The 14336-nt window shown below is 38.6% G+C and overlaps 1 protein-coding gene across 4 annotated transcripts in view; it reads right to left on the reverse strand.

Moving 5' to 3' along the window:
* Window positions 1-14336, reverse strand: part of adamts6 (ADAM metallopeptidase with thrombospondin type 1 motif, 6) — an 80430-nt gene that overhangs the window by 13505 nt on the left and 52589 nt on the right. For all 4 annotated transcript variants that reach the window (XM_085414473.1, XM_085414470.1, XM_085414471.1 and 1 more), the window contains 5 exons: window positions 13727-13850; window positions 11956-12036; window positions 4892-5055; window positions 4021-4159; window positions 2060-2189 (listed from right to left, as the gene is read on the reverse strand). In XM_085414473.1, the coding sequence (XP_085270599.1) occupies window positions 2060-2189; window positions 4021-4159; window positions 4892-5055; window positions 11956-12036; window positions 13727-13850 (638 nt within the window). The remainder of the gene's footprint in view (window positions 1-2059; window positions 2190-4020; window positions 4160-4891; window positions 5056-11955; window positions 12037-13726; window positions 13851-14336) is intronic.

Consider the following 14336-nt stretch of genomic DNA (forward strand, 5'->3'; position numbering starts at 1 on the left):
TAATGCAAAAGATCCTGATCATACCAAAATGATGAACCTACAGAGAACTACCTTGTCAAAAAAGCATTATAGCATCCATACATCCAGGATGGAACGTATTGCAGCTGCCATAGGGCGAAAGCCGGGGTACGCCCTGGACAGGTGGCCAGTCTGTTGAAGCCTAACACAGAGAGACTGACAACCATTCAAACTCACATTCATATCACCAATTAACCTAACCCTGCTAAGTGCATGTCTCTGAACAAGCTGGAGTACCCAGAGAGAACCCAAGGAGACCCATTCAGGCAACAGTGCCAACCGCCGTGCCACCACGATGCCCCTACATGTTTCAGCAAAATGTTTTGGGTTCATACCCTGTAGTGCTCCAGTTACCAACTAGTTGATCACACGAAGCATTTAGTGGGATGAGACCGAAAACAGAGCTAAAGGTAAGCAAATACATACTTAACGTTGCATTAACATCATCACAAATACAGCGATTAGCATCTATACACATTTTATGCACTCCATTTGCATTTGTTTCACATCATGACCAACATAAATTAGCAGTACGCAACTTAACAATCAATAACATTTGTATACTGGGCAGAATTTCCTTCAAGTCAGCACTAAACACAGAATGAAGAATTAGAATAAGCACCGGAGATGAGTTAACTTGAATGCTAATATGCGATCTAGCGTGGGAAAAGCCAAGGACAGAGACCAAACTGAGCACAAAAATAGCCAAGCAATGACATAATGAAGAACTCAACTTCCCAATATTTACAGTGTTTGCAGTCTTCCAATATTTCATCTTCTTTTGGCTACAGCCCACCATTGATCATCTGCCTCCATCTCACTTTTTCACTGTCCTCACTATCCTCACAACATCATCTTCTGTCCAACCAGGAAACTGCATATCCTCTCACACTACATACATACACCATCATTGTCATCTTCCTGTTTTCCTCAGCTCCATGGTCAACATCCCTTGCATTCTTAATTAACAAATTATGTAACTAATTTCAGTTATACCATTATAATTACAATTGTTATTTTTATGAATGAGTATTTATCTCTCTGCATTGTTATTAAAGCATAGTAATTCAAAGAACATATGCAATTTGACATCTTTCATTAAAGATTTTTAGAAAATAAGCAAATAGATTAATTAATTTGTTTTTGCATGCCAATTTAGTAGTTTAGGAAATATAAGAGTAAAAAATTCACACTTTGGACTTTAGCCTGGTATTCACATCTTGCTTTACATGTCTTTGTTTACAAGTTGCATCGCATAGCTGTTCCACCCAGTTCAAGATCAATAATTACTTTTCTAAACTCTCACTTCCTTATATGTGAAATATTACAATTACTAGTTTTTATGGTTTCTTTCTCTATATAAAAAACATACTGCATCAAATATACCAAGCAGCCTAGTTGGAGTAGAGCACCTAATGCTGAAACAACACTGTAAATCAAAATATTTACATTTTTTTTCCCTTTGGTTTCAAGTTTCTTTCAGGAAATTCTGTGAGGAACAACTTAGTGGAAGACTGATGGCTGGATCAGTGCAGCTGTGCAACTATCTGTTATGATGATAGGAGCTAAGCCTAAGGTCTAAGCTGTAGATTTACAATTTACCTTCTGACAGAATAAGACACAAGCAGGAGAAACAGAATTCTTCAAAAGCATTTAAAGGAGCCAGGTGAGGGAGTAAGGACATCTGTATCAGACACCTCTTGTTTCAGACTACTAACAACCTAAATATGCTGCAGGGGGTAGCGGGAGAGAAGGACGTTTCTATAGTAATGCTAGAGCCGCCGCTGCTGGCCTCATGACCCAAACCCTGATAAGCAGATAAAAACAGAAGAATTTTTATTAAGTGTAACAACTTTTCTCTGAATTTTTTATCACTGTACTGTGATTCTGAGACAAAATAAGCAATTTAGAGATGTTACCTTCTACTTGGGCCCTGTAACACTCACTCTGTTCATCATTTTTCTCTCATTTCAGTCATTTGACAGATTTTACAAAAGTAATCATCTCATAAAGAGAAGAATCATGAGTGAGTATTACGTACTCTGGAGGACACGGCTCAGTATTGCAGTCTCTCTGGTTTTCTGGAGGTTTGCTGTCTGGGTCACAGTAGTTGTTCTGTACCACTGAGTTGTCGTCCAGCCTTTTACAGGCTAACTCCTGCTTCTGAGAACCTGCAGGAGAAAACACTGATCAATAGTGCAGCATGGAGCTCAGCTGATCTGGCACATTAAAATGCCTTCGCAGACACAGAAGCCTGCCAGCCGTGGTGTCGTGCACCGTGTTAAGAGCGGAGATGGGATCATTTTCATTCTGTAGTAAATCCAGACATGTAAATTCGTGATTCTTTGCAGGATATGTTGGCAAATCACTTTTACAGAGCAGAGAGCTCTTTACCTTGGCTTCTGCCAGAAAGAGTGAGGGCTACCGTATCAGTGTCACACCTCCCACTGTGTGTGCGCGCATGCTGCATGTGTTTTGTGTGTGCGCGTGCATGCGTACCAACCAGGAAGGGGTCTGTTTGGACCCTCCTGGGACATATCCCACAGCAGACTTGTCTGGCAGATGTAATGAGATATGGATGCGTGTGCGTGTGTGTGTGTGTGTGTGTGTGTGTGTGTGTGTGTGTGTGTGTGTGTGTGTGTGTGTGTGTGTGTGTGGTACAGAAAATCCACACATCTGTGCTTGAAGTGAAATACAGTTTAGAGGAATAGTAGAAAAGTTTCACTTGAAAGGCTGTCAAAAGGTGGTTTTCACTGATTTTTTTTCACTGTGGTGATATATTGAACAATACCTTATGATTAGCTGAGCTAGCACTATTGAATAGGTGTATGATTAAATAACATTTTAATGATTTAAAGCTCTGCACGGTCAGACACACACAGTAGACACAAATTAGATCATTTGGATCAACAATGCAAAGGCATGTTTATGATGCTGGAAAGCCATGGGTACTTCCCCATCTAAGGAATAGTTTTCTGGTCTGGACTTGGAAATCCTTCCTCAGAAGAACCCACATGCTTATTCAGTCATGCTTTTACAAAATATTACAAACCCTTCCAGGCCACGCTTGACAACTGGGAAGAAACACTATTTATTGTTATATGAAACCCATGGCTTTTGGACTAAAAGGTTTGGTTTAGTCATTCTTAAGGCCATAGTCAACATTTCACTGTGGTTTCTGATTCTGAATGTTTATAGGACAGGCGACTGGGAAGAGCAGCTGCATCTCTACCCCATCACTGGTAAACCAGAAGCTATGCAGAGCAGCTCATTCACATAATTTGCGCTATATTCATTACTTTGGCTATATTATTTAAAATATACATACTGAATTTATTAGAGGGCTGAATCTCCAGGGTAATGATTCTGGCAAACCATTCTCAAATTATGATACTGGGTTTCTGCACAGCGTTCTTCAGCATTTGTGGAAATATTGGTTGGGGAAGATTTACAGAATAACACACAAGATATAAAGTTTTAAACATTTGAAAATGGTTAGAAATATTTAAAGAGAATGTAAACACCCACAGCATGTTATGGTATTTAACACCAAAATGCTTGGAGTGCTAAAAAGGCAACTGACCATCATAGCTCAGTAGAATGTCAGACATTAATCTTTTCTCCAGAATTTAATAACACAGTCTCTTATATTACTTTACATGCTTTGTGCCAATGTATGCTTAATAGCATTTTACAAAATATAATAAATTAAAAGATGCATTTGGAACCATTACAGATGCAAAACTTTAACTATTTTCCACCATGCTGTGAGCATTAAAAGAGATGAGCTATGGTCTAATTTAATATAATAAAATGTACTTAAGCTAAAGAAAAACACAAGTAAATAAGCATTTAATAGGTTAAACGGAGCACCCCGGAGCTCTTTGACACTAGTTTTACATTTGACAGAGGCCAAGCAGAGAACATAAAAAGCACAGGGGAGTTGCAATGGTACCAGCACAGACAAAAAGTCTGTCATCAAAGATTACAGGGTGGACTTGCCTCCGGCACAGGTAGCTGAGCATTCAGACCAGGGCAGGTGGTGCCAGGAGAAGCCCACCTCATTATCACCACTCCCTGTGCGCTGGATGGGGACGTTGAACTTGTAGTGTATTCCAAGGTTCTGCTCTTGAAGGAGGACCTGAAGGGGCATCAGCCAAAAAAATAAATAAAATAATTTGTGGAACCAGCTATAAGTGTTACTCACTGGTATCATGTGCTAGCAAACATCAATTCATATAGACAACAACAGATGATGAGCAGTGTAAGCATTAAACTCAAGTCACGTTTCTATTCATCTGCATATTCTTTTTTAAATAACCAAGTATCAACAGATCAGGCATCGTATTAGTTTAAGTCAGCCACAGGGTGAAGCTCAGACAGGAATCCCAGAACAATAGCTCGCCACCTTCTGCACATCCTCCTGGCCAATCTGATCTGAAATGTCCTATTTAAGTTGGTTCAGCAAACATATAGTTGTTGTTGTTGCCTCTACAAGCCACACCTCCACCTCAGTTCCTCCATTTCATGTCATTTATGTCATCTCTGCCTTAATCAGGCGCATGACCATTATCACTGATGACTTCCCTGTTTTTATGTGGACTTGCTGATATTCTCTGGAAGGGTGTAGGAGATTACTGTCTAGCTCAGAAAAGAGCCTTAAAATGGACTTGAGAGAACGAACTCTTTTTTTTTTTTTTTTTTTTTTTTTGATGTTCTATGAGGCTCATGGTGAAAAAACAGGTCATTGTAATGTTTGGTGTTCAAAAAGTGTTTTTGTCGAAGCATGTATTGTAACAGACTTTCAAAATAAAATGATGGTCATATAGATGATGTAAGAACTAGATTTGGAACAAATGAAATGTTATATTACCATGACAACCAGATTTTCAGTGGTAGCACCCAACGCTTCTAAAGACTCTGGTTCATCAGAGGGTCTCTTGTAGTGGAAGGCTGTCCCTGCAATCTCAAACTTCCTGGGCCAGTCAATGGTCCACGCTCCATTGATGTAATAATCATCCCCTTCAGATTTCAAAGCTAGGAATTCAGATGACAAGAAAAGTTTTCAGAATTCTGAAATCAAAAACAGACAGGAACAGTAGCTGGAGACAATCATTTGTTTTGATGTCACTGCCATTGTTTGTCTTCTTCATCATCCTCAACCGCACCCCAAAAAGTCACTGACAACTCGCTATTTGGACACACTCAGCAGAACCAGACTCATGCTGCCAAGAAAGACATTCACGTGCACCGACACGTATGTGCATCTAATTTAGGAAGAGAAGAAAAGCACAGTTCAGGTGAAAGCTTGGACGGATCTCATGAATACCACTCTGTCTGGTTGTCAAAACAAAAGCTGGTCTCCAAGCACAACAGATCTGAAAATATCCACTTTCTCTGCATTGAAATAGGGCCAAATTGAGGAGAAACAATCCAACCGCTCACTCTTCTGACTCCTTGGCTCACGCTCTGCAGATCTCCCCCTCTGTAGCATTCACGCAGATTCGAAGAACAATAGTTTACTGCTCTTAATCATATCACAATCTTCTGCTCCAGAAATGCGCTTTCAACACATCTGGCACTGATTGTGGGCATTGTGACATTTGAACAGTGCAGTTTACGCAAGTCTTTATATTTATATTGTTTGACTAAAACTTAATAAAGATTTTTTTTAAATGCTAACTTTGCTGACCTAAATAGCAAGGACTCAGACAATGCTACAAAAGAAAAATATTATCATTATCATTGAGGTCACAGATCAACTGCATAACAAAGTAAATAATAGATCAAGTCTAACACAACAGCCAAAACTGCACTCTTTAAACTTTGATATATAGACATCATATCCCCCATAACCCCAGGGGACCAGGCAGCTGTCACCATGGCCCTGTAAATCTGGTCTCTGGTTCAAAGTATAACTTAAGCCCTCCATTAACACCATCCCCTATAAATTCAGCACACAGTCAGATGTCTTTCTCGCTTTAATCAAAAAGTGGCTTAATTGAACAGTTTTTTTTCTGATTGTTCTGTAAGGGGTGTGTGGTCTCAGACTGTTTTTGTCTTAACATTAGGCGACAGGACATTAAATGATGGGATCATCCTTTTGTTTTTGACAAAGACACAAGGAAATTACTAGAAATGTGGTTGACACAGAACTGAACAGATAATAGGAAACAGGATGACATTGCAAAATGCCAAGTCATCACACTGCAGTGATTTATAAGGCTTAAAGTGATTGATTAAAAGTAAAACAAGATCAAGTTTCTACGTCCATACTAGGGAGGCTGTGAAACTATACTGGTGACTCTATATGGTCAGATTAGATGACTCTGAAGAAAGCCATGAGTCAATAAAATTCTCCTACATACAACAAGTTTTCTTTAGAGCTTTAACCTCTTCAGATTTCTGCACTTCTGCACACACCTTAGAAACAGGTGGAGCTGTGCCAGAAACCTGTAGTCTGTTTACAAATACAGACAGGTCACGGAGCTACCCACAGGTTTTCTAAAATTTAATGATCTTGCATTAATTTGAAGAAATTAAATTAGATCATTTGAAAAACCTTACTGATGCTCTGAAGGTATGCCATGAAATGGTGTTGGCTCCATGAAGAGGTGATTTTCTCCATGAAAATGAACAATGATTTGAAACAGATTAAAAATCTTCTATCAGGCTAGAGGAGTCTTTAAGGACTCATTAGAAGAGCTGCTAGGTATTTTTAAATTACCTCATAGGCTTGTTAAAACATGCCCATTAATCAGCTTCTAGAGAAGCCAGGCGTTTTTTACTGTGACCCAAATGTTTGCACTGGTCAGCAACTTTTCAGAAGTTGTCTGTTAGAGAGATAAAATCTAATTTTTCTTACAATTTCTTAGTATATCCTGTCAGGCCAAGGCAAGATGTGTTAAGGTGGGATATCAGTTTCATCAGCTATCCAGAATATTATGACGTATAGGTTTTCTCGTTTCAGCATTTGAGTACATATCAATTGATGTGTCCAAAACCAAACATCTTTGATTATTTAACAATGTAGGCTACCAATAGAAGAATGGCAAAGGGTACACCTAGAAAAATGTTTGCCCCCTTCCTGATTTATTAGTTTGTTGCATATCTGTCACCGTTGAATGATTCAGATCATCAAACAAATTTTAATATAACACAAAGATAACCCAAACACATACAAAATGCAGTTATCAAATTGTGATTTTATTTATTAAAGGGGAAAAAGCTGCCCAAACCCACTGTATGAAAGACTAATTGCCCCCTAAACTCAATAACTGAATAACTGGTATGCCACACACAAGAAATGAAATCAACCATTTGCCATTAGTAGCACTGAGTTTTTCACATTGCTGTGATATAGCCTTCATTTTTTTCTGTTTTTAGCCCTTCAGAGGTAGACTTGCTGGTGTGTTTCAGATCATGGTCCTGTTGCATAACCCAAGTGTGTTTTAGCTTCAGGGCATAAACTGATAGCCAACATTCTCTTCCAGGATTTTCTGTGGAGAGTAGAATTCATTGTTCCATCAGTTCTATCAGAAAGTTTTCCAGGTTTCGAAGCAGCAAAGTGACCCCAGATCATCGCAATACCACCACTAACCTAGTAGCATATTATGAAAAAAAGAGCCAACCAACGAGCTAACATCATTTCGGTCTCCAGAGTTAGAACTGTTGCACTGAATATATTTCAGAAACATTATGGCTGTATACCAGCAGTAAGTGTGGTGATTTTGAATCAGTGCTAACATTAAAATGCTGATGCTAACATACATGCTGTGATAGTGCTAGCAGTTAGTGATTTAGCAGGTAACTATAGGTTACCAGCATAGCTGGACTGGCCATCGTGCATACTGGGCATTTGCCCGGGCCAATGGTGATTTTTTGTTTTTATGGGCCGATGGGTTTTTTGGGTTTGTTTACATAACGGTATAAACAATGAAAGGTGGTGAATTGGCCAGATGCTGGCAGATGTGTAAAAATAACTCAATTGCTTGGTGGTGGCTATGGCAGAGCTTCCACAGATTCAGTAACATGAGCAAGTGGTGGAGGCCAGCAGGTGGATGAGGGAAAGGGAGGCAGGAGGAGGAGAGTCCCGAGGCGGCCACCGGCCGAGTATAAGAGAGATTGAACTCCAGGTGAGAAGTTATGAATTGCAGTCTATCTGGATCAGATATAAACCAAGTTTAGATATAGTTTATTTTTGTTGTGCTGACTTTTTACAGTCAGTTACAATAACTCGCACTGCGTACTAGCTAGAATGATGGAGTTTCTGGGCGGGTGTTTTATTTTATTCATAAAGTTAGTTATTAGAGAACGGAATCGTCTCGTATTCAGAGAAAATATTACGCGTTTCGTATTGAGGTGAAAAGGAACGCGATTTGTCCGATACTTCAGCTAGAATAAAAAAAAAAGACAATGCTGGAGCTATTCTGGGTCTTTACGCTACACAGCTGCCTCTTCTTCTCTCATTCTCTCCACCTCCCTCTCCTGTTGCTTCTTCAATCATGAAACTGATCAGTGATCAGCTGATCGGCTTTTCTGACGGAAGTCCCGTCTCTCTTGCTTTTTTGTCGCCCACTTTGTGCCAGAAAGAGGAAACTAGCGGAGGTCGCGCTAAACAACAGCAGCACTTAAGCTTGATAAGCTGTTGTTAGAATTTATTTAATATTACTTTCTAGTATCAGCTGATGTTTGCTGGAGCCACAGCTGTAAACCTGCTGGTCATGATATCGGTTTGGATATGTGGTGAGAGGGAAACATGAAGATGAAACCAGGAGATGTCCTTACAGAATCATCAGAGCTGAACAGGTGATGGAGAAACAGCTTTATCTTTAGGTGACATGAATGAGTTGAAGGGAAGTTATGAACTGTTTCTGAGAGACAAATGACACCAGGATCCTTTTTTAGGTAGCTGACAGCTGGTAACTGTGCAGGGGCGGGTCTAGTAAAGTCTTGCCAGGGGGGGCAGGTAGGGCATTAACAGGGAAAGGGGGGCACAAAAAATACTTTTCTTTCTTATTCTCATTTAAAATGTCCCGCTTTTAATAAATAATTATCTGAATCTTACAACCAAAGTTTTCATTTGATGTAAACTGTATAGAAATCCATTATTGTACATAGTAATTTTTTTTCAGGGTCCCATCATAATTTCTTCAGAAGTAGCTAAGTACTGTATATGATGCCAGTATTTTCCCACATTTTCTAGATACTTTACCAGTACTGTGTGTAAAATGACATCAAAAAGTCAATTAAGTTTTATTCTTTCTCACCTGTCTTTCTGTCTCCTTTCACTTTTTAAAGGTTGCCATGTTAGAAAAAATATTTGCCATGTTAGAAAAAATATTTGCCCTGCCATTGATGTGGTAAATAAATAGTTTATGAAAATATCACTAAATCTGTCATTTATTATTTTTTAATATTCAGTAATGATCATGTCTCACCTCTAGTCTTCTCTGTCTTAATTTCAGGTTTCCACCATGCGTTGTAGATAGTTTAGGAGGTTAACTCGACAAAGCAGTCTTTGGGTTTCGGCTAAGTACTGATTAGAATACCAGAATAGGGAGGATGGTGTAGGTTTAAGTTTATTAGATTAATACATATACAGTGGCTTGCAAAAGTATTCGGCCCCCTTGAACTTTCCCACATTTTCTCACATTACAGCCACAAACATGAATCAGTTTTATTAGAATTCCATGTGAAAGACCAATACAAAGTGGTGTACACGTGAGAAGTGGAACGAAAATCAGACATGATTCCAAACATTTTTTACAAATAAATAACTGCAAAGTGGGGTGTGCGTAATTATTCGGCCCCCTTTGGTCTGAGTGCAGTCAGTTGTCCATAGACATTGCCTGATGAGTGCTAATGACTAAATAGAGTGCACCTGTGTGTAATCTAATGTCAGTACAAATACAGCTGCTCTGTGACGGCCTCAGAGGTTGTCTAAGAGAATATTGGGAGCAACAACACCATGAAGTCCAAAGAACACACCAGACAGGTCAGGGATAAAGTTATTGAGAAATTTAAAGCAGGCTTAGGCTACAAAAAGATTTCCCAAGCCTTGAACATCCCACGGAGCACTGTTCAAGCGATCATTCAGAAATGGAAGGAGTATGGCACAACTGTAAACCAACCAAGACAAGGCCGTCCACCTAAACTCACAGGCCGAACAAGGAGAGCGCTGATCAGAAATGCAGCCAAGAGGCCCATGGTGACTCTGGACGAGCTGCAGAGATCTACAGCTCAGGTGGGGGAATCTGTCCATAGGACAACTATTAGTCATGCACTGCACAAAGTTGGCCTTTATGGAAGAGTGGCAAGAAGAAAGCCATTGTTAACAGAAAACCATAAGAAGTCCCGTTTGCAGTTTGCCACAAGCCATGTGGGGGACACAGCAAACATGTGGAAGAAGGTGCTCTGGTCAGATGAGACCAAAATGGAACTTTTTGTCCAAAATGCAAAACGCTATGTGTGGCGGAAAACTAACACTGCACATCACTCTGAACACACCATCCCCACTGTCAAATATGGTGGTGGCAGCATCATCATGCTCTGGGGGTGCTTCTCTTCAGCAGGGACAGGGAAGCTGGTCAGAGTTGATGGGAAAATAGATGGAGCCAAATACAGAGCAATCTTGGAAGAAAACCTCTTGGAGTGCAAAAGACTTGAGACTGGGGCGGAGGTTCACCTTCCAGCAGGACAACGACCCTAAACATAAATCCAGGACAACAATGGAATGATTTAAAACAAAACATGTCCGTGTGTTAGAATGGCCCAGTCAAAGTCCAGATCTAAATCCAATCGAGAATCTGTGGCAAGATCTGAAAACTGCTGTTCACAAACGCTGTCCATCTAATCTGGCTGAGCTGGAGCTGTTTTGCAAAGAAGAATGGGCAAAGATTTCAGTCTCTACATGTGCAAAGCTGGTAGAGACAAACCCTAAAAGACTGGCAGCTGTAATTGCAGCAAAAGGTGGTTCTACAAAGTATTGACTCAGGGGGCTGAATAATTACACACACCCCACTTTTCAGTTATTTGTAAAAAATGTTTGGAATCATGTATGATTTTCATTCCACTTCTCACGTGTACACCGCTTCGTATTGGTCTTTCACGTGGAATTCCAATAAAATTGATTCATGTTTGTGGCTGTAATGTGACAAAATGTGGGAAAGTTCAAGGGGGCCGAATACTTTTGCAAGCCACTGTATACCAACAAGACAGTGTACATCACTGTCACAACAGCGTTTGTTTTCATTGAAAGGCTTTATGGTTTTTCCTATAATACCTGGTGGGCCAGTCTCTAGTCAAAATGCCCGGGCTGATTTTTTTGTCCCAGTCCAGCCCTGGTTACCAGTCTACTTATGATCATTAGCTAGACTATTTCAGAAGATTGTTGGAATCTACATCCCGTAAACCACCTTTCTCTTAATTTCAACAAAAGCAATCCAGATCCACATGTAAATTATACCTTTGCAAATGTAGGTAATAGTGTTTCCTTTTATCTCGTTGATAAAACAGATGAACAGTCACAGTTCTAGCTAACATGGAGAAATTAGTACATAAGGCAAAATACAGCTGCTTGTCATTGCAGATACAAGGACAAACTAAAGTGGACAGCATGGGCAATTTTAAGAAATTTCACACCAGTCAATTTAATCACTCTATATGCATTTTCCTCAAATGCCAATCTTTTGAAGGCATGAGGATTTTTAAATATATTTAAAAATATAGTTTCAGTTAAATATACTTAACTTAGAATCAGAAATGTCAGGCTTATGGTGCCTGCAAGAGAAGCCAATTGGTCATGAAATCAGTGGGCTATCCAGCATTTATTAGGACCAAAGTCTCAACACCTTACACTTCTATCACTGCAGGTAATAAAAATCTAATAAAATAATTCTATACATGTGTCTTTATCATTTCAAGGGTGTTACTTACCGATGTAGTTCTTTGACATAGTCACTTCTTTGATTTCTATGTGAACAGAACCTTTTGGGATTTGAACCACCTCCATGTAGCCTGGAAGACAAGAACTAATATCGTTAAGATAGTGTTCCTCCCACTGAAACAACCGAAGTTCTCATTCCTATCTGACATGTTTTACAACACAGAGAACACACAGAGTTACATATCATACAACGTAGGAGTACATCTATAGAATAAATTCCAAATCATCCAAAATGGACAAAGCAATCTTCCAGTAGTATGAAACACTCTCCTTTTTTTAACACTTATGCACACACACACACACACACACACACACACACACACACACACACACACACACACACACACACACACACACACACACTATTTTTAGATGGTTTACTAGCCATACCATAGAAGGAGAAATATGTTTTCTCTTTTGCTCACTATAGACTACCTCAGACCACAACCAGCACCAAGTCCCTTTCTCTGCTAGTGACTCCTTCACTCCATTCCTTCACTGATTAATGAGAAAAGTATTGCATTTAGATGTGTCATCATAATTTTAGGTGGCTCAAAACATTTGCCATGTTAAAAAACAATTTAAAAAAAAAAAATCACATGGTGATGAAAGATTATTTTTGTTACGTGAAGGATGTTTTGGCATTTGGACAATCTCCACTGACTTTAAATTTGTCACAGGTGGTTAGACATTTCTGCATATTCTACATGTATAAACTGCATTTTGCCCCCTTTCAGTAACTTACTGTAAAATCAATAGAGACAGAAGTGATCTGCTGGTTAAGGTAAAAGTTTGTAGCTACACAATCATCCAATGAATATTCCATATTCTTGTTTTGTTGGCTGATATGTTGAAACAATAGCTAACAATAGCTAATTTTGATTAAATATGACCAGATTTAATTAAATAAATGAAAATTAAACAACTTTAAGAGTAAAAGCTGAATTCTGTGGAACTTAGTTTTGTGGAACCTCGCTGTTTGTCCAAAATTGCTCCTTGACAAATAGTAATTGAGCCACCAAAACTGGCACACACGTACATTTATGATGACATAATGATCCCAGTTTTTTCTTGTGTATAACACCTTGTAAAAGAATGCTATCATTTTAATTTCACAACATATAAAATACCACTTACCCATTTTTGATATCAACAAATTGTGATGTTTACAGTATCAATATTATAACACACCATTTGACTCATTAAGGTTTGAAGTTTATTGCTCTTAGAGACCTAGAGGTTCAACAAAAATAACTGTGTAAATGTATCTGAGGCTAATTAATTTTAAGCCATGTGACTTAGTCCAGCCTAAAAACGCATCTTTTCAGTCATTGCATGCATTTTTGTCAAGAACATGTTATTGAAATAATTAATGCATATAAATATGCAACCATAATGAAAGTTAAATTATAAATTAATCATTTACTTTATGGGTGTATATTCGATTGAACTTAATCTTGCATACCACTTTTTCATCACACCTATTACACTTAATGGGGGTTGATAACATCTGGGTAATGAGTCTAGCAGACAATGCACAGTTGGCATGGTCCTTTAATCGTACCAAGATACGACTGCATTTTGCTGTATAGAAACATACAGTGACTCCCATATTGTGTGTTTGCATGCAGTAACAGTCACATCAATCACCAATTTTTTTTAAATTTATTTTTTTTTATTTTTTTTTACTTTTCTCAGTGTGATTAATTTTAACAGCTTAAACAGACTAAAGAACACTTTCTGGAATCAGATATGTTTTACCTCCTCTGGGTAGAGACTTGTTAAAGAGTCCTTCTGTGGCCTCGCAGGTGCTGCCATCCCCTCCACACACACGGCATCGGTCTTCTTTGGCATCTGAGCCCAGTATGTTGTCACAGCCAACATGCTTTTGAAGTTGAACAAAGTTAGAGATTGAGAATCAGCATCGTTTTAAATGAAAACTAGAAAAATGGTTAAATGTTTGCTTTATTTTGTACTATTTTACATTTAAAAAAGTTTTTTCAAAGATCAACTGGTTACATTCCAGAAAACAGGCTTTATGTCTTAAAAAAAATAGTTCAACCTTTAGTGAAATATAGCTATGTGCTAAACTATATCATGAAGGGAAATAATAGTTTATTGTGTCAGGTAATAATTAAATCATAGTTAGGTGCACTACACTAGTCCGGAGTCTGTTTATCCAGCTCTGTTCAAAGGTAACAAAATACACTAAACACTGTCCTTAAAGTTAATTTGATAAAGCTATACTGTTTATTTAAGCTCCAAAAAGTGGTGTAAAAATATTGTTTTGCAAGCATTATGTAAAGGTTAAACCAACCAGATTTAATGTGTTATTTACCAAACTACAAAGCACTACTGTGTGACTGTAGTA

This window comes from Rhamphochromis longiceps, linkage group LG7 (genome assembly GCF_057381845.1).
Source record: "Rhamphochromis longiceps isolate RC_006_pf linkage group LG7, R_longiceps_female_GT1.1, whole genome shotgun sequence".
NCBI lineage: Eukaryota > Metazoa > Chordata > Actinopteri > Cichliformes > Cichlidae > Rhamphochromis > Rhamphochromis longiceps.